Consider the following 25,260-nt stretch of genomic DNA (forward strand, 5'->3'; position numbering starts at 1 on the left):
GCGATGTTACAAAAAGTGGACCAGAACGTTTCAACAATTACACTGAGAGATTATTAACAACACAGAGAAAAACAATTTAATTTATTTCTGCTGAAGTTGGTTCTACAAGGAATTGAATGGTGAACTTGATTTTTCACATAAAAACAAATAATTTTTGCTTTGCCGTTTATTTAACAAAAACAGTGTAATATGCCATTTGTCATTGTGCGTCTGAGTCTTTATTTACCTAAGTTTAATACCTGGCCAGAACCAAAGGTTTTTGTATTTTATCCTGATTTTTGAAGCCTTACAATGGAGAGATGGTATACTTTCTTTATTGCATAACTATACAATGGTATCAGCCAAAATAGAGCCAGTGTGCCTCCAAATGCTTTTCTTCAGCAACTCTAAATAATAAATGTAAGAACATTGATTCACAGCCAATCCCAGCTAACTCTCGTGCTGCACAGATGAAGGCATCTAGAGAACAAGTATATTTCCTCTTATTCCTCCAGCTTATAAATGATCCAGGGGATTGGTGGTGGATTAGTGCTTGTTTACATCAGGATAATAATGTTGAATAATAGAGGTATATATGGTAATATACTTGTTCAATTATTTTAGATGGTGCACCAGCGGTGTAATACTAAAAATGTAGCAAATAGTCTGAGAGGATCATGGCCTCGCTGCAGTTTATCAAGAAATATTCAGTTTATATGTTTGGAGCACAATCTTGTGCGCTCATTTACATCCATCCCAGCCCGCTGCAGGCTCGGATCCGGTAGAGGCTCTGTTCATCCGCGTGGCTCTCCTGGCTCTGAGCGACACCAGGTTCAATAGTCTTTCTAGCTCGTCCCCAGAACCTGTCAGATTACTAGAGCCAAGTTCTCTGTGATCCTCCTGAGATCCCCTCCACTCCTCTGCCTGTAAGTCCCAGGCCCTCAGAGGAGGCATGAGCTGAGCCGGGTGCAGGTTGAGGCCTGGGGGGCTTGATGGATATCCTTCATAGGCTCGCCTTGTTGGGGGAAGAGTGTCATAAAGACTCTCAGTATCTTGATTTTCCTCTGGATCATGGCTAACCTCTCTGTATTCTTCATAAACAGGAGAGGAGTTATCTTCGCTGCTGTCACAGTCACGCAGCTGCAGATGATCTCTGAGATCCTGGTGTAACCCCATGGCCCTGCTCCTCATGTGTGTGTTCTTTCCTTTCTCCTCATGTCCTCTCAGTTCTTCCCCGTGCACAGCGTGTTTTCTCTCCCACTCACCAGAAGGATTCCTCTCCCACTGGAAGGTCCTCCTCCTATCCTCATGTCCTCTGTCACCACTGTAGCCCATCATTCTGGAGTCCAGCTGGAGAGAGCGAGTGCTGCCTCCACGTCTGATGTTCTGCTGAGTGTCACTGAGGTCGTAATGGGATCCTACCTCCGGTGGATGAAATCGTGATGGTGACAACCAACTTGAGGTCTGACAGGAGGTCTCCCAGCGGTACGCTGAAAAGAAAAGATGGAAAGAGTTTTGTTGGCAGGAACTGTTTTGTTTTGTTTTGTTTTGGTTTTTTTTTAACAATTCAGAAAAAAAGCAAAGAAAAAAAATATTTACGCTTTCATGCTGGTTAAAGAGACCAAGGTTTTATTTCATGGAAAATGATTGATGCTAAATTTATGGAAGTTCTATCTGAAATGTGTGTGTTGCGTTACAAAGTGTGACAGTGTGGAGAGAAATGAGATTATCTGTCTGAAAGGATCATATGGTGAAAGGTGCCAAATCAATAAATCCCCTTCACTTATAAAACAACATTATCACTGCAATCTTATCTGTAGGAGGAAGGAAGAGGTAACCCCAATGAACAAGCTGTTGAGCATGTGTAACTAGAGGACTGATCTGTTGATTCTCTCTATTACATCACTGCAGAGAAATTGTTAATCCACACCAGTTATCTGGAGGAAGACAAGCACAAATACAAGCGGACAGAGTGCAGAAAGTACGCTGAAAACACTTCTTTACTTAAAACAAAAATAATGCCTTTTTATTAATGAATGATGTGCATATTTTGTCTCACACTGTTTGTGGCTGTTTGTCACCTTTTTTTAAATACTTTCCTGTTCTTGTTATAACATCCCAGTTTATTTTTAGAAAAGTGCAGCTTGTTAGTTGTGTGCATGAGAATGAGAATATTTGAGCCTGTGCCGTTTGTTTGGAATTTTGTGTGCATGATGCGGCAGGGGTTTTATGAATATCTTTGCTTCCCACTGTGTCACTGTAGGGTTTACTATCCTGTATGTTTCCATTGTGTAATTGCTGCATTTCTCAGCATTTTAATAATGTGCAAATAAAAATCACTCAAGAAAATGTCTACATTTTAGCCCATGCGGATCAAGGACGGACACAGAACTCCAGCCTAATCCACAATTTACCACAAACTACAGCATGCAGGCTGCATAATTCATGGTTAGGTTAATGAGCTGTGAGTGAAAAAATATCATATTGATGAAGTGAGAGAAGTCAGAGGGGTCAGTCTCTGTGTGGGATTAAGAGCACACTTCATTAGTGTGCAGGAGAGTGCCAGCTCCTGGGGTGCAATGCATGACACGTGCGGACGAAGACTGCCATGCCAACAAACCACACAAAGTTTGGGATTTTTTACTGGTATGCCATGGTGCAGAAATATCTGACTCTGGCTGAAATAATCTCAAATAAAGGTTAAGGGGAAAAGAAATGAATGAATGATCTTACAATCCACAATGTACTCTTTGATGAACTCTACACAAATCTCATCCTTGCTCTGCAGGTGGTGACTTGCTGTCAGTGAAGTGGAAAACAAAACAAACATCTCATGGGACAGGAAGTCTTTGATGATGAAATTCTTAGAGCAAGAACTGAATGCAGAAAATCAGAGTGAATTATAACAGTGGAAAACACAGTTAATAATGGGGACTGGGGATGGGAGGGGTCTAGTATAAATATATCACCACACATACACTGCATATAAATACAGACAACAGACATGTTAGAAAGACACTGTGTGTATCAGGTCATATTCAGTATATATAACCACATTCAGCAGCAGCAGCAGCTTTAAGAAATTATTTTCCAAATGATGTTGTTTGTCTTAATTTTATTTTTTCAAATTCTGTTGCTGAAATTCATTGAGTTCTATTTTATGCACACCTCTCTTAGTAAGCAAGACAGAATTTCAATTAGCTTAAAGTCTGGAGTTTGACTGGCTCATTGCAAACCTATTGTCAGCCAATCCCTCTTGTAGAGTTTCTGCTGTACTTTTGGCTAAGCTTTAGCTGTCAAATCTGACTCTAGAATACAGAAGAGTTCATGGTCGAGTTGATAACTGTGCTGCGTTTGTTTTTTTTATGGGGCTGTGCAGTACAGCCAATAATCTTTCTCACTGAAGAACGATGGGTTTAAAATTGTTTGGATATTGTCCATCTACTTTCTTTACTGCTTATTCAAAGTCGCTTATTCAGTGTCCCAGGGACACTGAATTGAGAGGTAACTATTGCTGCTCAATTCAGTTTTCCCACGACACTCAATTTTCTTAGCTGGTGTCTTTTTTTTTCCTTGATGCCATGTTAACATTCAACTCAACTCCAGCAAACACAAAAACTCAACTTTGATATAAGTGATTTTACTTAGACTGGTTAGCTTTTCACACACATAATGACAATGTCTTATATGTTGTTGTTTATAGGTTGTATTTTCCTCACTGTAAGACCTGGAAAGGACGATTAACGTTTTTTATTCAGCCCTGATACATGAAATCTTCAGAGTTAAAAAAAAGTTTATTTGTTCACATGACTGTCCAAATGCACATAACACACTGCAGTTGTCATTCATTCATTCATTCTTCCATTCATTCATTACCACTTAGTAAAATTCAGGGTCGTGGGGGGGGTAGAGTTAGGTGAGGCAGGGTACACCCTGCACAGGTCTCCAGTCTGCTACATGGCCATCATAGAGAGACAAATGACCACTCATTCTCATGTCTCTCATTGGAAGAAGTTACAATGACCAATTAACCTAACATGCATGTCTGAACTGTGGGAGGATGCCAGAATACCTGGAGAGAAGCCACACATACACAGGCAGAACATGCAAACTCAGCACAGAGCAGTCACTGTTCAAACTGCTCCCTAGCAAAGGCTCAAACTAGTGACTTTCTTGCTCTGTCAACCACCATACCACTATGCAGCCCCACTGCATTGGTACATAAATCTATGCAATCAAAATATGTCAAATGGAAATTTGAGACAAGTCCCACTTTGGGAAGAGTCCACTATGATGCTGTTTACTTTATTATAATTCACATTTTTCTCTTATAGCAAATAGTTATCTTGATCTTTTTTTGCATTTTCAGTCAGGTCTCTCTAGACATCAAATCTAAGTCTGCTGTCAGTCCTTTCAGTCTCCACGGTCCATATGTATGGGATAAACTGTCTACTGACCTGAAGTCCATTACAATCGTGTCTACATTCAAAACAATTTAGAACTTTTCTGTTTTTGCAACCAAACATCAATAACAGACCTTATAATGCAATTTCCTGTCTAGTTTATTTTTCTTTTATTGTTATAAGTCAGGTTAACTGTCCTTTATATGGATTTTTTTCTATAATAATATATTAATGTATTATGGCTCTTGTTTTCTCATACAGTTCTCTTTTACATTCAGCACATTGAGTTTACATGGGATAAACATTCATTTATCAGTTTTAATACCATTATATTGTGTGTTATGTGTTTTGACTATCCTGTCTGCACCTGATCCAAAACACCTAGGTTGATATCTCTAAAATATACTGTTAATAAAAAATTCAATTAACTGCCCAACATCACCCCAATTCTTACTTTCTGCATATATCTCCATTTATAGCAGAGCTGTTGAGCAGAAATTTTGATGGCCAGCTTCTCTGATTATTCAGCCAGGGTCTGTTATCTGTTCTTAAATTTTTCTTTCTAAACCAGATTATTTTGTTTGTTTTATTAGTGTTTTTAAATATTTTCTTCAAGATATTCATATTTTGTGAAGGGATCCTGCACATTTATGTTGTGATATGCATTTATTTATTTACATTTATTCAATATGTGAAACACCTTTTAATTGTGTAAGAAATGCATTATAATCAAATATATAATCATTTGGGTGCTTCAGCAGGTTGGCATTGACAGAGATATAAAAAAAAACCTTGCTCAGGGTAAGTAATGGAATGCTTCATAGACCTAGTAAACTTCATTCAACCAAGAACAAACAGACTTGGTAACTATGAGCTAATTAATATTGTTTGTAAGGCTGTAACACGAGCAACGGGAAAGGAACACGCTGATCTTACAGGACAGGTGTGAAGCTGGTTTAGACTGTACTCATAGTTGTAAAAGCCAAACCCTGCATTCACTAGGAGTCAATGGTCAGAGTGTAGCTGATGCCCCATTTAGTGTGAAAGATATAGTGTTTGAAGCTGCCTTTTCCTCTGCTCTTCTGTGCAGATGTGAGGCTTGGCTCAATGTGCCCTTAAAATCCTCTGAGACCATCCACAAGGCTGGGGTGAAAGCTTTGCTTTGCTTGGAGTGCTAATTAATTATGAACCAGAATAGGTTATAGAATATATTTGTCCTGATGGTTTTTTTTTTTAATTCTGTTAGGAAAAACGGCCTTTTATCACAAAAATCTGAAATGGATTTACAAACGTGAATTTAATTTTAGACATATAATGAATAAGCTGCAGTACAAAGGCCACTTCTTTTCCTGTTACAATGCATGAGCAATGACACCCAACCAGTGCAGCATTGCCCAGCAACAGGACAATGACCCTGACACTTCATGATGTTGCTGATCAGCATATTGATTTGAACATGTACTGTTGTCGGCCCCGTTTTTCTTTTTAATTTCCCAAAACCAGTAATTATGATCAACCTATTTGGGTTTTTTTTTTTCCTCTGTTCATGACTGAAAAGAAACTACCCATCAGAAATCAGTAGTGTCTTTCCCGAAAACAGTTCAAAAACTGGAACTCTACATTGACACTCAAAATCTGGATGGTAAACAAATGAAGAAAAACTAGATAAATAGAGCTGCGACTTTGGAATGTATTAGATCTGATCAACATATTAATAAAAAATAGTATTAAGAAATACAAAAATGAGGTTTAAGATCCCAATGTGAGACTAAAGAGCAATGGGATGACTTTTTAATAACACGTTTTTCAGCTGCTTTGCATCTCACTCACCAGGGTTGTTCCACTGCTGTTCTTTGTCCATGTTTGACACTTCAAAGGGAGAGAGAAAGCCAAAGTCAGAGAACGACTGAAACAAACAACACAAAAACCAAAAAAGGAAAATCGTTACAAAAAGAGATTCTGTGTCAGAAACTGACAAAAAATATTAGAAACCTAAGCAGGATGTTTTATTCCTAATAAAAAGGGGGACTGAGCAGCAGGGGCTCGGGTGCATTCAGTATACTGGCTCTTTATGCGCCACTGCAGAACAAACAGTTTGGGATCAGAAGAAATACACAAAAGAGAAACAGGAGTTAACAGAAGATATTATTCCATACCTTCGCTTTCAATATCATCAACAGCATCATTGACTAGACGTATGACAGTCACTATGGAGGCTGAGTAGAGCACACAGAGGCAAGAAGAAGAATAGAAACAATGTCAGGCCACTTATGAACAGGGTAAGGTTTAATGTGATGGGTGTAACTGTAATGATACAAACATGTCCAAGAATGTAGTTACACGTGTTGAAAAGAAAGAGGAAATGTTAGTTTTGCAAACACATTTTTGTACATGTGATATCTGTGTGTGCTTGTGTATGTGTGTATGTGTGTGTGTCCTGCAAAGAAGTGAGGAATACATGAGGACTGGCTTCTGTGCAGCTACACTAATTAGACAGGAAAGAAAGCATCAACATGGATCCCCTGACTAAAGAACACAACAACACACACATGTACACACACATGATCATTAGGGCGTTTGACTTCAACGATCTTACGCTTGGCCAAGAGAAAAAAAAAAAAAATCAATGATATTGAGTTATCTGTGAAAAAGCGAGAATCCAAGAAAAGTTGTTTTTTATTTGTTTCTGGTTTTTTCCAGTCACAGAAGATCTGTGTGTGCACCACCGATGTTTTTAGCTACTTAGCTGTGTGAAAGAATGAAACAAAGTATTTCAGTTTCTCTTTTTTCTGCTTACTTTTCCAGTTCTCACCCTACGTATTTGTAAAAGATACACAATAGTCATACAATTTTGCATCACAGAATTATTTCTTCATGACAGGATACCAAAATCTAATCCTGAGTAAATTTGGAAGGAAAAAAAAAAAAAGCAACTCGGTTGCAGCATGTTCACTTTAACTTAATTCACAGGATTGATTCTTTACTATTCAGCTACTGTAAAGAAAGGGAATTTACCACAAAATTTTTCACTTTGAAAGCACCAGACCCTGCATTCACAGATAAAAAAGATTCATTTTACCTCCCAGCAGAAGACCCTGATCTACAGCTTTGATTAGCCAGTTGTTGTTATTAAGAGACATTGTTGAAACACATCAGTAATGATCTAAATGTACAATACAAAGGCTTGCACACTCTTTTCTATTAAATTAAATAGGAAATTGTGTCCAAACTTTTGACAGGTAGAGTATGTGCTGAAACAAAAAAGTACACCATCATTTTAAAGAAAAAATCGAAATAGTCTGTTGGTAGTGATGATAGCGGTGAGAATGACTCTTCTCGCAAAGCTGATTGTCAGGAACAAGACTCTTCAGGACTTTAATCATTGCTTTATTGTCTGTGTTGGTTGAAGTGTTGCCTCACTCCTAAATGACTTCTTTTATTAACAGTGTATGTGCAAAGTGTTCCACATTGCATACCTACCATTGTCATCGAAGGACTCAGAAGTGTAGGAACTGAGGGAGCGTTCTTCAGAAGTGGAGTCTGAGAGACACGCCACTTCCTCCGGTATTTCTAATATGTAAACACAAATAACGTGTATTCATATCAACATCCATTTGAAGCATATTTGTAATAAGTTTATAGATCTTAAAAATGAGAATTTGAGACTAGGTGATATACAACTAGTTTGGACTTGAGCCGTAATACACATCATACAGGCCCACCTCTAACACAGTGGTTTTCTTTGGCACATTATTGTTATCTCAGGAGCTGATTAAAAAAAATAAATAAATAAATAAAGATCAGTTCAATGACAGAAAAAAGAGCTACTCCAATGTTAAGAAGAGAGAAGGACTATTTCAAGCTGAATTGAGGAGGTTTGAGAAAATGGTCAAAATCGGATGATAACTTGAATTCAGCTATGTCTAGCAAGAACAGGCTGAATAGAGAAGATTCTATTTTCAATGTTCCTTTCTCCTTGGATGACTGAAATGAGATATGTTCACCTATCCGCACTCTGCTTGTCTGTTCATTTTTTTTTTTTTTCGCGCTGAATGTGAATAGTAAAGAGTGAGCCTAAATTGAAATATGATTACCTATTCACACCTGTAGACCATTTAGCTTGCGTTACAATCTGAATGAAATTTGGTCTTTTGTTGAGCACCGTCTTGCCGCTTTGCAGTTCATTTCAAACAAATCCCCTAAACAAGCTCCGCATCTCCTGCTGTGCTCAACTAATTCAGTCTGCAGCAGCCGGTGGTATCATGATGGGTTAAAACCAGAGTTACTTGTTCATCCGTATCTCCTCAAAAGAAATAACAACAGGCAGACTGAGAACAAACATTTTAAAGAAGAACAAATTGCATGACAAAGTTCATCAGCTGCAGACAAGGGGCTGCAAATGGGGTTGTGAATGGGGCAGAGTAAAAATCTTGAAACATTTATGTAGCCATGCTGCTCATAATGCAACAACCAGAGCTCTTATTTTAAGCTGAAAACCAAGCGTTATGTGTGAGGGAGAAAAAGTTGACTTTAATTACATTTTTGAGCATCCTGATGGTGCACTCCAGTCATTTTTTAACTTGCATGCTGAATGGAGATGTCATTTCAAATAAATGGGTGCTTACAAGTCAGCTTGATCCCTGACATGGCTTTTCTACGCTGTGATTTGGATGGTTGTATCCTTTCAAATCACTCATTTGTCTCTGAATGATAGTTTGTCAACAGGTGTCAGAGGGGCAAAATAGGTATTTGTGTGTCACAATAACTTGGCATGCAGCTGTGAAGACTGCCTAGAACCCTGTCTGTTGAAGCAAGAAAGAGACAGGTACTTGGCTCCAGCAGCCGCTCTAATCTAGCAGCAACATAATGCCTGGTTTCACATTATTGTGCAAATTGTAAAGAGAATGAAAAACCTGATGGAGCAGAAATAAAAACAATTTTATCTGTAATATGAAATAACTGCATGGAAACAGAAAGTGACATTTTTGCCTTTGTAATTATAAATAACTTTTAACCCTTAAAGACTGTTCATGTCATATTTAATACATGCAGTTTATGTGACCTATAGCATCACTATGTGGTAAAAACCCTGCTGTATACAATCTGATACTTGTCTTCTGCTCTATGGGTACCTCTTACCTTGTCAGAAGGTATTGCTAGATAAACTTATTCAACGAACCCAGCCAACATAGATCTGGATGAGCTGGAATGGAGTGACCATATAAAACATGCAAAATTGGCATCAGCTGACCAATCATAATCATTCTATCACATTTCATTCAGATTAATGCCAAATATACATGTGTGTAAACAAATCTGACAAGCATCACTGCCATGATGTCTAAGTGTGATGATCAAGATCTGAGGATGCACAGTTACACGTTTTACTAAATGAATGTGCTGCAGGTATATTCTTGAAGCATGTGAGAAATTTTCAGCCTTATTCTGTCAGATGAAATATCGTCTGTTCGTGATGCTCTTTGTACCAAATAAAAGCTGCCAGTGGGATTAGTGTAAATGTCTAAACTCATTTTTGGCCATCCAGGCAATGAGGTGATGAAATGAAAAAGAGAGAGATTTTGATTGTTTGTTGTTTTTAATAAACCCAATTTTAAAGCTTTGCATCAGATCAACTTGAATATGAAAATGAACTCACAGACATCTACTGAAGCAATGTGGCAATGTGGCACACTGCACATTCACTTTAGGAGAAAACAACAAGTAAGTCATCTGTGATTCAGAGATGGCCTTAGTGAATAACACAACCGATATCATTTTCCTCCTCAGGTTGTATTTACTTCATTTTCAGAACTGGGAAGGAACAGATATATATAAACCTCTCTTTTTCACAAAATTGTTGTTGTGTTGCTGAACCCACACTCCACATCAGCATCCATAAGGAGCCGAATAGCTGGACATCAGCTTAAGCTTTCTAAACCAAAGCTACGTGATCATGGTCCAATGGTTATGGGGCCAGAGCAACACTCCTGTGGGAATGTGAGCAGTAAGGAAGCACCATCAGTCAAACTAAATAAGACAGGCAGTGCAGCAACCACTGTTCTCATTCCAGATGCAGGCAAGGGGATCCTACAAATAATCAGGGTTTTAAAAAAGTAAGCTTTCACCCTTTTTCTTTTCCATTCATGTTCCTCCTTTCCTCATTAGCGTGCCAATGACTAACCTTCCACGTGCCAATGTTGTCAGCCAAGTAGGAAGTTGCCGACCCAGCTTCTAATGTAATCCAACCACTAACATGTCATGTCCTTTTTCTAGGCCACAAACCTTTTAAATCCCCTTCACTGTCTCAGTCAAATAAATAAATAAATTCATTATTACCCCATTTCCCTTTTTTTTCATGTCATTCTAACATGCAATTTGCCAGTCAAATCATCATGTTAAACATCAGGAAAATATCCAGTTACACAGAATTAAGTGTAAATATTACTAATTGATAGTTTGAGTTTGTTTGGTTCCTTTCTCTTTTTCCATTATTTTTCAGTATTTTTCATCCAGACCTGTTATTAACATTTCAACTGAAAACACTTGTCATTAACACTAAGCCAAAACATTGGTCCAATCCTAAGCTTCCAACAGTTTGAACTCCAGTTCCTTTTCAAGCAACTAATACATTTTTGCAAATTGCTTTCTGTAATCCGTCCTGTAATTGCCACAGTAATAGTTGAGGCATTTAAACTGGCATCCACTAAGAAGGTTTATTCCATGGGACATCCTGTATTTGGGTGCAGAGTTGCCAAAATCTGAGCAATATATGGCTTCATTTTTCTATATATTTAAATAGTTCTTGACTTTTACCCTTGTGTTGCTGTATTCATTATTGTGCTTGCTTGGGGTGTGCTGCATAAACAAAATAAATTGTTTTCAATTGATTTGTTTAACTGGGACTCAGGATGGGGTCATTAAAGCATTATATTAGTTAACTATTTGTTTAATCACATGTTAATTAATAGACTTCAGTGTGATTGCAAACCCTAAGGGTTTCTTTCTTTTTTTTCCTGCATGCTCTCAGTAGGGGAGCAAACTAAAAAAAATAACCTATTTCCTATTCCCACGGGAGAAAATCAATAATTAAGTAGCAGGAAGTTGCCACTGGAAGCTGTATTATTCAAACAACAGATTGGACAAAGAATCGAAATATCTGACGTCCACCCTGGAAGTGGAAGGCAGCATGATTATTTCATTGGCAGGGAACAAACTGAACTGTGGTCCTGTTAACAAGTGTCGGCAGCTAAATGTCACTCTAAGCTGAATTATCTGACAGAAGAGTCTCACGGCTTTACTTCACTTTGTAGGCTTCCCAGTTGACAAAAAAGTCTGCAAAGCGTGGATAAAAGAAAGGCTGAATAGAGGAGCTTCTTGGTGGAGATGGGTTTCAAACACTTTGACTTTGACAAAACTTATAAAAGTAGGACAAGAAAAGAAGGCATCAACCCTGCACTGACCATCCAGTCAGACGTGCATATGAGATGTAAGCATGTTACCCAAATCCAAGATGACATAATTGCCAATTTAAGCAGGGTAACTAAAAGTTTTATCACCATCTATTGCTCCCAGGAAGTAAATACAGAACTAAAATTAAATGATAGCAAAATAAAATATGACTTTTTTTTTTTTTAGCTTACATGCCCACTTTGGGCTATTTTCTTTGATGTGTGTGATCAAAAGATAAAAATGTAAAACTCGTAGAACTCTGTGGACTGAGCCCTCTCAGTTCAGATGTTGATAGGCAGCGAGTTTGCAGCCTATGCACTCTTTCACGATCAGGTTAGAGACCATGTGTTCATGCGAGTATGCATCTGTGCACGCACATGTCGCAGTCTTACCCTGTGGACTCTTATCCCTGTGGGTTCTCTCCAGCTCAAAAGCTCTCTGCCCCCACTCCTCCTCCCTCTCATCTCTAAGCCTTTCCAGCCTTTTTTCCCTCATTTCTTCACCCTCCCAGGACACTTTATGGGCTGGACTGTGCTCTGAGCGGCGGGCGGATGCCGAGGGTAGATTGGGTGCCACGCTGCATACTGCTATGCCCCTCCTATTGGCCACACCACGGACATTAGACATGTCTGAGTGGAAGCTGCTCAGCTGTGGAGACAGAAGATTTAATGCAGAAAATATTTGAAGGATATGAATATTAATACCTCCCATTTTAAGTATGAAAACAGACCAACAGTAACACTAAATAAATCATGAGTTATCACTGCCCGTTAAAATTATGACAAATGCCAAATGCTCCTGTGTGTGTGTGTGTGTGTGTGTGTGTGTGTATATGTGCATTTTCTTGACTTTCTGAGTTACTTTCCCTGGTTGCATTGTCATTGTGACATCCTATTTAAAGCTGCCACCGGGTGGCTCCAAAAATCTTAATTTTTCACTTGGCTGCTCATAGAAAAAAAATCCTTCATCCTTTGAGCTTATCAGTCATATAATACAGCGTCTATTCAACAGGTCATGCTGGAAATTTAATCATTCTACATTTCTATTGTATCAAAATTCCATCTTTCTCAGTCCCTGCCACAGAAACAATTTTGCTGGTGATTCCAGCAACAGTCACCAGCAACACCCTGTGCTTGGATTTTCCATATAAACAGGGCTGTAGCTTAGCTGTAAGAGCTTTTCTAAGGCACATTGTGTTTATCCTGATGGTTGTTTATACATATAATAGTAGGATGTAAGAAGGAAATGAATTTTTAAAAAAGAAAGCACAGCATAACCAGAAAAGGTTGAGTGGCTCCAAGATACTTAGCTACAATATATATATATTGATATCCTAAAAGGCTAATATGATATTTATTAATTCAGTTTCTTGTGATAAAACTTGATAATCGTTTTCATATCAGGCAGCTGTAGCTCAGGAGGATTCCAGGCTTCCCCTGACTATGTGCTGAAGCGTCCTTGGGCAAGACACTGAACCCCAAGTTGCCCCCCAATGTGTCTATCAGGATATGTAAGTCGTTTTGGATAAAAGCGTCTGCTAAATGACTGTAGTATATCAGAGGCTGCAGGACAATGATCCTTTAGCTTTCCTGATATGATTCTTCAGGAATCCGAGAAAGAAATTATAATAGTTGGTACTGTTGCACACCTGACTGCCGTCGCTGGAAGTGATCTTTTCACCATCTCCACTCCTCATGGCCGGGTGCCCGATTGCTCCTGGTAGGGTGGAATGGGCAGTTGGACGGACCATAACCTGTGGAGGGCCCCCAGTGTTTCCTCCTGTCTCACCATAGATGCCTGTGGCTCCTGGTGAACTCGGTACACGCACAGCTTTAAACTCAATCCCTTTTGCCCCCATGCCTGTCTTGTGCAGCATGTAATTAGCTTCAGCAGAAACAGCCGAGATGCCCATCACGGCCTGAGTCCCCGGGTCTGGATCTGACTCTTTCCTGAATTTGATTTTTTTCCTAAAGGCGATGAAGAGGATGAGGAGGAAAATGATGACAAAGGCAAGGACTCCAATGCCTATTATCTCTCCTGGTCCGACGTAAGACAGCGGCTCAGCCTGGGCAACATGAAAAGAAAAATCATAAAAAACATGCACTCAGCATCTTCTATTCAGAGTGTAAGACTGCAAACACACACATCCTCCACTGCCTGGTGGAAGCAGAGCCAAGATTTAGGGACTGTCGTGAGGATGTATCATATAAACTCAACTTGTAGGAAAAACCCTGCAGCTCTTGACATGATAAAGCCTAACTAATGTCAAAGTACAAATGCAGCTATGAATACAGTCCAGCAGTCCATCCACACATAAATACTTTTAACATATCCAAGTATAAATTAACACTACACTCAAATATATTTAGTCTGAACACAAAGTATCTATTGATTTCAGAAATAAAAAAAACTTTTTTAGTGTGCTACTGAAATGTTGTAAAAGAAAAATAATTGCTATTGATTTTTAGATTTTTTAGAATAATTGATGAAAATGCTAAAGTTGTGAGAGTCTATCTTTTCTTCAGTAATGCAATATTAATTGTATCTTGGGTCTCAGTAAATTCAGAGGATTTCACAAACTTCTGAAGTCTTGGAAATGTCATTTTTCAGACTCAGGTTAAAATTAACTCAAAAATATTGGTTTACAACTCTGGCTTGAAAGGCCTGGCTTCATTTATATAAACCACGCCAGAATAAATACCAACTCGTGCGGTTTGAGAGAATTATCAGAACTGGAAGAAAGGATTGTGTACTAGCACAGATTATTAGAACGATGCCAGAAAAAGAGGTCAGAATTTAAAGCTGCAAACAGAGACTAAGGGCTAAGCCAAACATGGGACAAACAGGCTTTTTTTTGGTCAATGACACTGTTTGAGATTATTGACCAAACAGACGATATTCGTCACAAAAATGCTTGAAATTTGCTCCAGAAGGTACCCAAGTGACCCCTTGATCATTAAAAACAAAATTCTTTGACCTGATGAAAACAAAACTGAACTAATTGGCCACAATTTCCTAGGGTAAGTGTAAAAGAAACTAAATGATAGCATTATCATTCTTTGAAGATGTGTTTCTCTGACAGTGGCAAAGACATTTTTCAGGGCACATTTGATGTAGGAAATTTTCACCTTTTGGAAAATGGAAAATGGAGCTTTTTTCCTGGAAGAATCTCAATAGCTGTTAAAATCAGTGTGAATTTTCAAAATACTGAAGACACGCATTGTTCTTTCGGAGGACAGGAGTCCTCAATTTCACCCCTCAGTTAGTTGTTGATGCAACTTTCAAAGGAATGCGCGAATACAATCATTTAGTCATACTAACTGGAATTAAGCAAATAAATATGTTGACGAGTGAGTGTGACCATCCTTTGACCACAATATAGCCTTCTTTTGTGCCTTTCTCCTTCTTTTGTTACATATTAAAAAAAAAGTAATTCCTGGCGATCATCTTAAAGGAGCACAACGGTTTGTTCAGCCCTCAACTTCAGAAAATACAGGTGTCTTTCCTCCATTCAGTTCTATTGAAAAATGATAAATTGTCAGGAATGATATGACGCCAGCGTTGACATACGAAGCGTGACCAATGTGGTGTCTACATGTATTTATGGTATGTAACAGGCATTAGGCTGTTACTGGCTCACCTCAATAAGCAAGGGAACACCTTCCAGGAGTCATTACAGTTCACTCAATGTAATCCGCTTGGGGTTGAATCTACCTGCTTCAGAGAGCCCGCCTTCATCAGGACCAATCAGGCAGAACTTTGACAATAATGTTTTTGTCAAGTGCTTGATTTTTCAAGTGCTTTTAATACAGTTTAGCCTGCTCTGTTATGTGAGACACTCCACAAAGTCAAGGTCCCTCCACAACCACCTGGATTTATGACTCCCTGATAAACAGACCACAGTTTATAAGACTGAAAGGTTGTGTGTCCGGGACAGTGGTCAGCAACACAGGAGCGCCACAAGAGACTCTGTTCTCACCATTTCTCTTCATACAGTACACCCCAGGCTTCCAATGCAACTGATTCCTGTCATCTGCAGAAATACCTTGATGACTGTTGTTGTGGGGTGTATGAGTGACAAAAAAGGAGCTGAGGTCAGTGAAGAGGTCCGCCAGTTTCTGAAACAGTGCAGTAACAATCTCCACATCTTTTACACAAACTAAACAAAAGAGATTATTGTTGACTTCTGGTGGAGCAATAGTAAAAATAGCACTGTCCACACTCTGGGAGAAGAGGTGGAGGTGGTGGAGGAATACAAGGACCTTGGAGTTCAGCTACAACAGACTAGACTGAGAATGCAACACAGAAGCCTTTTACAAGAAGAGATAAATAGACGCTCCTTCTTAAGAAAGCTGAGGTCATTAAATGTCTGCATCAATATGTTGCATGTCTTCTGGAAGTCTGACCTTGAACGTGCAATCAGCTTCGCAGCCATCTACTGGGGCAGCAGCATCATAACCAGAGACTGAACAAACTGATCAAGAATACTGGTTCTGTGCTCTGCTGGAGCTGATTGTCCACAAAATACTGCAGGTTTCCTCACACCCTCCACACAACACAGCAAAGAAACAGCAGAGTGTGTTCAGGGTGAATATTCTTTAACTGTGCAAGCCAGAAACATACGTGAGATCATTCCTGCCAGTGGTCATTGTCCTCAAGAACAATGCAATATTGTTTTTTTCTAATGAGTTATTACTGTTGTTTTTAATAACAAATAAATAAAGAAAAAAAGCAGCTTTAACATTTCCCACTGGGATAAATAAATTCATTTTCATTTTCATTTCTATCATAACAAGACAATGTTACACATTTAAAAGGGTGTGAAAACTGCGCTATATGGTATAAAGTGTAGTGCATAATAAAAGTCACAAGCACAATAACTTCAAATAGAAGCTGTGATTTACCCATTGCCATACTCTCTTGTTCATCTACTGTGATGATATCAAGCCGGTGACTAAACCTTCCAGGAATCTGCTGCTCATTCAGAATTCTCAACAGCTTCATCGTGTGTGCAAAGTCCAATTAGGTGCAAGCTGAATTATACTTGAGTAGTTTTTACCAGGATGTAGTCCTAAATTAATCTAATTTGAAGTGTTGTTGGTACTATACCTGTGTGTCATCACCAAGGGTCTGATCATCACAAAACTGACCCTCATATCCTTCAGAACAGTTACAATAGAATGACCCAAATGTGTTGACGCACTCTCCTCTGCTTCCACAGTCGTCCTGGTCACACTCATTTACATCCTCATCACATCTGGAGAGGCAGAGACAAATAAATTACTATTCATGGAAGCAATGAAGATGATTTGAATCAAACAAAAAGAGAAGAAAAAAGATGAAAGCCTGACTGAGTTAAAAGAGAAAAAAAGAAAATAAATACTTTAAAGAAGGCCTTTCTTATACTAAATCAAGGGATTATCTTACCAGATTCCTTATTATCCCCATTTATATGGTTCTGGATCAAAGCGATGTGCACAAATGAAAAGATACACCACAGACTCGTGATCTTAGATAAAGAATTTAATTCTAAGAGAATACCACATATGTAGTTTTACTCCACACGCTCATCTTAGCTTGTTAAATCAAACAGGGTGTCCTGCAGGGAAGGGAAGAGAAAATACATACATTTCTCTTTTCAGTTATTTTGCCTTTTTCAAAACACTCAGCAAGAGCTCATCTGATGAAAGGAAAAAAAGTATTTTGGAGGAAGCTTCACTGTATAACTAAGCAAAGTTCTGCTTTTAACAGTGTAGAGGGGGTTAAGAGTGAAAAAGTTTACTCTTCAAGGCCTGAATGTTCTGGCCAGTGATATCTTCTCATGTATATTCTGAATAATTAATGTGTTGTGGCTTAACTCATAAAAACTTTATAAAGTGTCTAAATTGTGTCATATTTGTTTTTTATTTTTAACCCAACTAATTATAGGAAATGTTAACTTGTTTTTTCTCAGCATTTATCTTGTTAATTAAATACATAGATTTCCGAACTGTGTTGCTTATGTCTGCAGGCTGACCAGCTTTACTGCTATTTAGACTCAGCGGGTGTTTGCCTTTGGAACAAACAGGTAACAAACACCAAAAAAAAAAAAAAAAAAAAAACACCAAAAAAATAATAACAATAATAGAGCCAGGTTTTTTTTCTTTGAGGAAAACCTGCCCTCTAGTGGTGGCTCTGGTGATCAACCACATCAGCACAGAGGTTATTTCAAAGGCAATTACTGTGCTGTAATTAAGAAGGCGGTTAGAGAATGATTATAGGCTTTTCAACTAAGAATCATGCTGAATTAAATTAGAACCACCCATTTATGCAACACAATAACAAGAAAACAACACTGTGGGCACTGGTGAGCTAATATGAGCTAATGACTGTTTTCATGTTTACGTCCTATACAGTCACTGATGCTTGAATGAATAAGCACATGCAGAGGTTTCAATAAGAAATCAAATCCATATTCTATCCGGGAGTTTGGATGTAGTGTTTAAAAAGAGGGCACTATGTGTCGTCACTGTTTTACACTCAGACATTTTAGGTGTGTATCTGTAAATAGGTGTGCGTTTGTGTGTGATTTCTGGTTATTTTGTCTTACACAAGTCCTCTGAATCCTCTAGGACAGCCACAGAGGAATGCACTGCCCACAGGTTTACAATCTCCATCGTTCTGGCATGGGTTCGGCGTGCAGGGTGTCAGTTCAATTTCACAGCGCCCCCCAGTGAATCCAGTGCTGCAACTGCACATGAACCCTGTTGAGACAAGATTGCACAACAGTCATCACAATGCCTGTAATCATACAAGTTGAAAAATGATCTTATTATAAAAAAGATTTTAATTGAATTTGATGTCATTTCTGAGTATAGGACTAAATATTTTGGCATGCAGAAAAAATATAAATGGTTAATGATCATTTATGCCCAAATTTGGAAAGTTAACAAATGTCCACTTCATTTACAACAGACAACAGAAACATTACGTGTTTTAAAAGTCAAGCATTTTACTATTTCATTAAAAATATTAGCTCCTGCTGAAGATGACAACCACAGACAAAGGCCACATAAAAGTTGGTATGGGACCATGTCTACCACTGTGTAATATCCCAATTTCTGTACATAAAGATTCCCTAAACCTGTCAGAAATTATGACACCTATGGATTAAACCTTGGGAGAGCATTGCCTTCTTGTTTGATGTAGGATTCTGGCTGTACAAAAGCCCAGGGTTGTTGTTGTTGTTGTTGTATTTTGTGTTTCATTAAGCACCACATACTTCCAGTTGGTGAAAGGTCTGGACTGTAGGCAGACCAATCCAGCACTTAGACTCCTCCATGAAGGCATAGATACAGTATATGGTTTAGCATTCTAGTGCAGAATGATGCTCAGCCTTCCCTGAAAAAGATTATTTCTGGATGAGAGCACATGTTGTTTTGTTCTGAAACCTGTATATACCTTTCAGCCCTGATGGTTCCTCTCCAGATGCGCAAGCTGCCAATTCCATTGGCGCGAATGCACTCACATATTATCAGAGATGTAGGGTTTTCACCTGAGTGCTGACAACAAGCCAGCTGGTATGTCTACTGCTTAGTCTAGATTAATTTGATTTCCAAAAATTATAGAAAATTCTGATTTGTTTGACTACAGGACAGTTTTCCGATATTTTATATCTCTATATTTGTCCATTTTAAATGTGCCCAAAGAAAATGACTGTTTCATGATTATATTCACATACGAAATTAAAATAAAATGAAATGAAACAAAAAATATATATATTTTTAATCCCAGAAGGAAATTGCAATTTGCAATCAAACTCAAGATAGTGTTTTTCATTAAATTTTGAAATGTCTCTTTTTCAATTTTTATTTGTTTAGTTTTCTTCCGTTGTGAGCATTGGTTAATGATATAATTACATTTTGTTTTATTCAAATTTACCGGTGTCATAACTTTTTTGCATTTGAGGTTATTAAAAAGCCAAAATTGACCCCAAAACCACTTAAAAGGGTTTCATATAACAAAATATTCATATAATTCATTAATTTATACAGCAGAAAAAGCAGTGCCCATCTTCAGTCATATTCCTCTGCATATACACAGACCTCCAAAGGGCAGGCTGCTGCAGATGGCTCCGTTGAAACAAGGCTGGCTGACACATGGATCTGGATATAGAACGCAGCCCAACTTGACATCGCTGAGTCCAGCTATCTCGGCGTACCGGCTCCTTTTATTCTGGAGTGGCAGCTCGTTACCGTTCAGCATCAGCGAGCCCAAGCAGCCTTGGAAGCCGTCCTGAGCTCTCGGGGGGACCCTCATGCCACGGTCTCCGAGTCCTGGCCCTCCCTTGCTTCCCCCTGGTGCAGCACTGGGCCTCTCACCTTGCCCATTCAGTGGTCTCACCTGAGCACCAAAGAAAAAGGATGAATCAGGAGCCAAAGGCCAAAGACGAACAGGAGCTCTAGCTGCTCGGCGGCGTTCCACGTAGCTGTCATCCAGTGACAGGAGGGTGTAGTTCTTGGTCAGCTCCAAAGCAACTGAATGCCACAGACCATCATTGATAGGCCTGTCAGAGATACCCATAATGCCAAGGGTGTTGTCACAGTCCAACTGAAACCACAGTCGACCCCCTTCAATCTGTGAAAATGGAAAATAATTAAACCCTCTGACTAATTCTCTTGATTTTTTTTTGGGCAGAAAAGTGATTTACCGGTGTAGTCATTGTTTAACTTACCTTAAGCATGGTACAGGGGTTAACACGCGTGAACATAATGACCCCTCTTCTCTGAAGTGTTCTGATCCTCAAAGCGAGCTTCATCTCCCCACTCTGGCCACTCTCCGTCACTCTGTATTTGATGTAACTGTTTCCGGAGAAGCTCAGGGAGGTTTGGCCTTCCCATTTGTGATACACAGAGGAAAAAAGAGGTGAAATTTTAACTCCAAGTAATGAATCACTAATTTGCATGTGGCTGGTTTTATTGTTGAAATGGACCCATGTGTCTAAAATAAAGTTGAATTTAGTTTGATCTACCGGTCCAGTTGAAACAAGTATAGACAAGCCATCAGAATATAAGGAAAAACGATCAAATCCAACCTGCACACTCATCTAGTCGCTCAGGCTGACATTGGCAGACAGATGGCGCTGTAGGACCAGAACGGACACACTGCATATCTGCTGGACAGGTCTGACCTTCACAAAGCTCAAGCGGGGTGGGACATGCCCCTCCTGTTTTGGAAAAGAGAAAATCCATAAATATATGAAGACAATAGCACTGACAGAATACACCATTGTATCTTTGTTATTTAAAATATATGCATGACTTTCTGTTATCTGTTTTTTTTTTTTTTTTACACAGACCTTTTTTTTACCCAACAATAGGACACAATTTCAAGGTCATAAAAACAGTATTAAAAGTCTTTACAGAGAGACAAAGGTTTTACACATTCTAGTAACAACTAGTAATTTGCTATAAGTCAACGGTGTGAAGTGGCTTAACATGAACTGAAGCTGGAATGTCGAACGCAGCACTCACCAGGACAGGTGCATGTCTCCGTACGTCTGAACCTTGGCATCACCAAGCCAATCCTCTCTGTGCTGTAGGTAACAGATGAGCTGCCCTCCATCACCAGTGTGTTTTCACACAGCTGTTCCCCACAATCCAGCTTCCCAGAACAAGAGTTGCTCACCACAACCGCCCCAGCTAAAACGCCTCGGATCTGACCCCGTGAAACAGCCTCCTCCAGCTTTGCTGACAACTCTTGCTGGGAATAAAACCCCGCCATCCGTATGCTACCTGATGTGTCTGGCCTCTCCACAGCAAAAACTAAGTCTACGCCTGATGTCTCCATCACTGGCTGCACAGCGAGTATGTGGAAAGGATCCTGTTGCCCTGGTGACCATTTCCAGCCGGCTAGTTCTCGTAATGCCAATTTGATCTGGTTCAGGTAGCGACTAAGTAACTCATCAGGGGAGAGGGATCTGAAACGTAAGGTGAGGGCACTGCGCAGCAGTACATCTGTCACCTGTTCGACCTGGACAGTCACGTCAGCTATCACAGCAAAACGTCCATCACTCACAGTAGCATTCATCTGGTACCTGAGAGAAAACAAAAAAAAAAAACATGTTGGATTTTTACATTATGTTTTCCTATATTGTATCTATAATCCTGTGTGTTTTCCTTAGTTGCGTGTTGAACCTGTTATGTACCTCCCAGGTTCCAGGCCTGGCAGAGCTACAATGCTGCCATCTTGCCTGCTGATTTTAAACATGCTCTTAGGGTCAGGCTTCTGGGTAAATGACAGAACATCACTGGGGTCACGGTCTGTTGCATAGATCCGACTAATCAGACCACCCGGGAAGGTGTCTGTTAACATGACAATGAAGATTTCCAGAGGGGAGACGTTGGGCTTGTACTGACTGTTCCCGATGACTCTCAGAAATACCCAGGAAGTGGAGGTAAGACTTGGCCTACCAGAGTCACTGGCCTAAGATGACAAATAAAGATGTTCAATGAGAAAATGAAGTTGTTTAAATGGAAACATGTTTATATTAACCTGTTAAAAATTAGTAGAAACACACATGTATGTTAAGGTACATCAGTTTCTTTGAGAGTATCAAGTGAGATGCAGTGTTTTTAAGGATGTGTAAAAAGAGATATAAACCTGGATTTCAAGAGTAAATTCTCTTGGGGCTTGGGAGCCAAATACACGGTTGGATTTCAGGGCTCCATTCTGGTCTAAAGTGAAGAAATTTCCCTCATTTCCTGACACAATTCGAAACACAAAAGGAGGGCCATTCCTTGGGGAGTCTTTATCGCTAACAGCCAGCTTCAGCAGGGTGGTGCCGGCAGCCTGATTAAGCTGGAAGCATAGAGCCATTAGGGAGCTGAGATGAGTTACAAAAAAGAAAAATATATATATATGAGCATACATATGCACAGATTTTACCTGTATAATGGTTGTAGAGTTTGGAGGGGTAAAAACAGGTGGGTTGTCGTTTACATCTGAGATGTCGACGTTGACTGTGACAGTGGAGGACATGGCAGGCGAGCCACTGTCAAACGCCTGCACAGACAATGTGTACCTGGAAACCTAGACAGCGCAAAACAAAATGTGGGTGCTACTTGTTTCTTTGATCACGTTTTTCATTTATTTTCTTCATTATGTTATTCTTTCTGTATGCATAAGAATTGTCCTTCAGGGAGAAATAAAGTGCTTTTGAATTTAAATCTCTCCGTGTATCAGAAGATATGGTAAGCACAGTTATGCTTGCACAATATGAGATCTCACAGGATGCCGACCTTGATGGGTATTTTTCATCCTTTCTTTGCTTACAAACAAGAAAAGATAGTATTTAAAAAAAAAAAAAAAAAAAAAAAAAAAAGAATCCTCACCAGTTCTCTGTCAAGCCTCTTGTTGACTTTAAGCAGGCCTGTAACAGGGTCGATCCAGAAGTGGTTGCTTCTATCGCCTTTCAGAATGGAGTATGTGATCCGCCCATTCACCTGACTGTCCAGATCTTCTGCATATACCTTAATAACACAAACACACATAAAACAAAGTTAACGCAAAAGGAGAGTGCATAAATATAATGATGGAGAGCAAATTAAGGCCACTTACCTTTGTGACTGTCTGCCCAATTGATGCATCCTCACTGATCAGCACATTGTATATGTCTTGGTCGAAGGCCGGAGCGTTGTCGTTGACATCCATGAGTTCAATGATTACCATGGTAGCAGTGCTAAGAGGAGGATTCCCATTGTCCCAAGCCTCAACAGTGACGTAGTAGTCCTTACACACCTCAAAGTCCAAATCGTCAGCCACTGAAATAGAGCCTTAACATACACATGGAGCCTTAACATAACAGCTGTTTCAAATATGAGCAAAATCATGTAACTAACCATCTAAAATACAACATTTCTTTAATCCTGAATGTTAAAAAGTTACAAAACTGCTCACCTAGTTTTCTGTCTATGGTGAACTTTCCTAACTCATTGCCAGAGCGGATGTTGTATCGGATCTCAGCATTAGCTCCGATGTCGGCGCTTGTCGCCAACACGCGTAGCACCTCGGTTCCCACAGCTACATCCTCAGGCACAGTAACTGCATAGTCCTTCCTCTGGAAAACTGGAGCATTGTCATTCACATCCAGCACCAGAATGGTCAAATCTACCTGAGGAATCAAGAGAAAGACATAAAAGTGCCGTTTAGCTGTTCACTTGTCTTTCTCTCTCTCTCTCTCTCCTTTACATTTATTTTCAGAGTAAAATATTTGAGTTCTGCCAGCAATGAAGTTTATGTTTGTGTTCTTCATGCAAGAATCACTTTTACTCTCCCAGTCTTTCTCTATCCCACCCACTGCACATTTCGATTATGATCTATCTTAATTAAAATCTACCTTTTTTTTAATCTCATCTTTTCGGTCAATAACATGTTTTTGTTGATTGCTTTTTAATATATATTCAAGCTAATGGAAAGATGAAGATTATGCTTCACCCCTTTATCATAACATCTGTTTACATCACTTTTAAAACAGGTTGGTCATTTTATTTTTATTTTTTTATGTTTACTACTAATTAATTTTAATGGAAGATCATATAATATTTATACTGCTGTTTTACTATGAATCTAAACATTTTTTTTGTTGTTTTAGTGCCATAAATCTTTTTTAAGAGTTATGCATTTGGTTTCAAGACTGTCGTCTGATGCTGCACCAGTTTGTGAAAAAGACTGAATTGGATTATATATATATATTGCATATTTAATCAAGAGAAACACAACTCAACACAAAATCCATAGAGAAAAAAGCAAGAATTCATCCACTTCCCTTCATAATAAATAATTGCCTAGCTAAGCAACAACCAACCCATTGCAGCGAATCAGCAGCCACCCACCTTGACCAGTTGGATACTTTAAGATATCACAGTTACTTGATAGTATAGTACTATCTTGAACAAAGACAACTGCATTTCTCTTTTTCCCATGTTTTTATAGTTTTAATTGAAATGCATGTTCATAATTTTAAACATGTAAAACAGCCAGAACTGTGTTATGAACTAAAGACATAACCTGACTTTTATACATAAAGCAATCATTACTTTATGCACAGTTATTCTTTGCTTTATGGTCTTGCTGTTCCATTTATGACCAATGTGAAGAGTATGACTCCACACTGCATGGCAGTTTTATCTTGTTGCACTGACAAAAATCACACATCCTTGTCAGGAGTTGGTTAAGATCTTTGAAATGTGTGTAAATGCTAATTTTAACCAGATACTGGCACCACGAGGAGACACAATGTTCTTTGTCACTGCTAGTCTTTGATGTCAGTTTGGTGACTTTAAAAATTAGCAATTTTTCTAATTAGCTTAATTGAAACCAATAATTTGTTCTACTTCAGTGTGAAGTCTAATAAAGCACTGCACAATAAATAATATGTTCCTTACATTTA

At 38.9% G+C, this 25,260-nt stretch overlaps 1 protein-coding gene across 1 annotated transcript in view; it reads right to left on the reverse strand.

The window, feature by feature from the left end:
• Positions 1–720: 720 nt before the first annotated feature.
• Positions 721–25,260, reverse strand: part of fat3b (FAT atypical cadherin 3b) — a gene marked incomplete at both ends in the record, with an annotated part of 70,125 nt that continues 45,585 nt past the window's right edge. Inside the window, 18 exons of the mRNA XM_079248291.1 lie at positions 721–1,469; positions 6,213–6,251; positions 6,539–6,598; positions 7,863–7,952; positions 12,224–12,479; positions 13,480–13,896; positions 16,941–17,088; positions 18,421–18,574; positions 19,916–20,447; positions 20,545–20,702; positions 20,905–21,036; positions 21,344–21,906; positions 22,018–22,295; positions 22,473–22,670; positions 22,758–22,901; positions 23,204–23,341; positions 23,430–23,644; positions 23,769–23,982. Coding sequence (XP_079104417.1) covers positions 721–1,469; positions 6,213–6,251; positions 6,539–6,598; positions 7,863–7,952; positions 12,224–12,479; positions 13,480–13,896; positions 16,941–17,088; positions 18,421–18,574; positions 19,916–20,447; positions 20,545–20,702; positions 20,905–21,036; positions 21,344–21,906; positions 22,018–22,295; positions 22,473–22,670; positions 22,758–22,901; positions 23,204–23,341; positions 23,430–23,644; positions 23,769–23,982 — 4,485 coding nt within the window. The remainder of the gene's footprint in view (positions 1,470–6,212; positions 6,252–6,538; positions 6,599–7,862; positions 7,953–12,223; positions 12,480–13,479; positions 13,897–16,940; positions 17,089–18,420; positions 18,575–19,915; positions 20,448–20,544; positions 20,703–20,904; positions 21,037–21,343; positions 21,907–22,017; positions 22,296–22,472; positions 22,671–22,757; positions 22,902–23,203; positions 23,342–23,429; positions 23,645–23,768; positions 23,983–25,260) is intronic.

The sequence above is a fragment of the Telmatherina bonti genome (assembly GCF_933228915.1).
Source record: "Telmatherina bonti genome assembly, chromosome: 10".
Lineage (NCBI taxonomy): Eukaryota > Metazoa > Chordata > Actinopteri > Atheriniformes > Telmatherinidae > Telmatherina > Telmatherina bonti.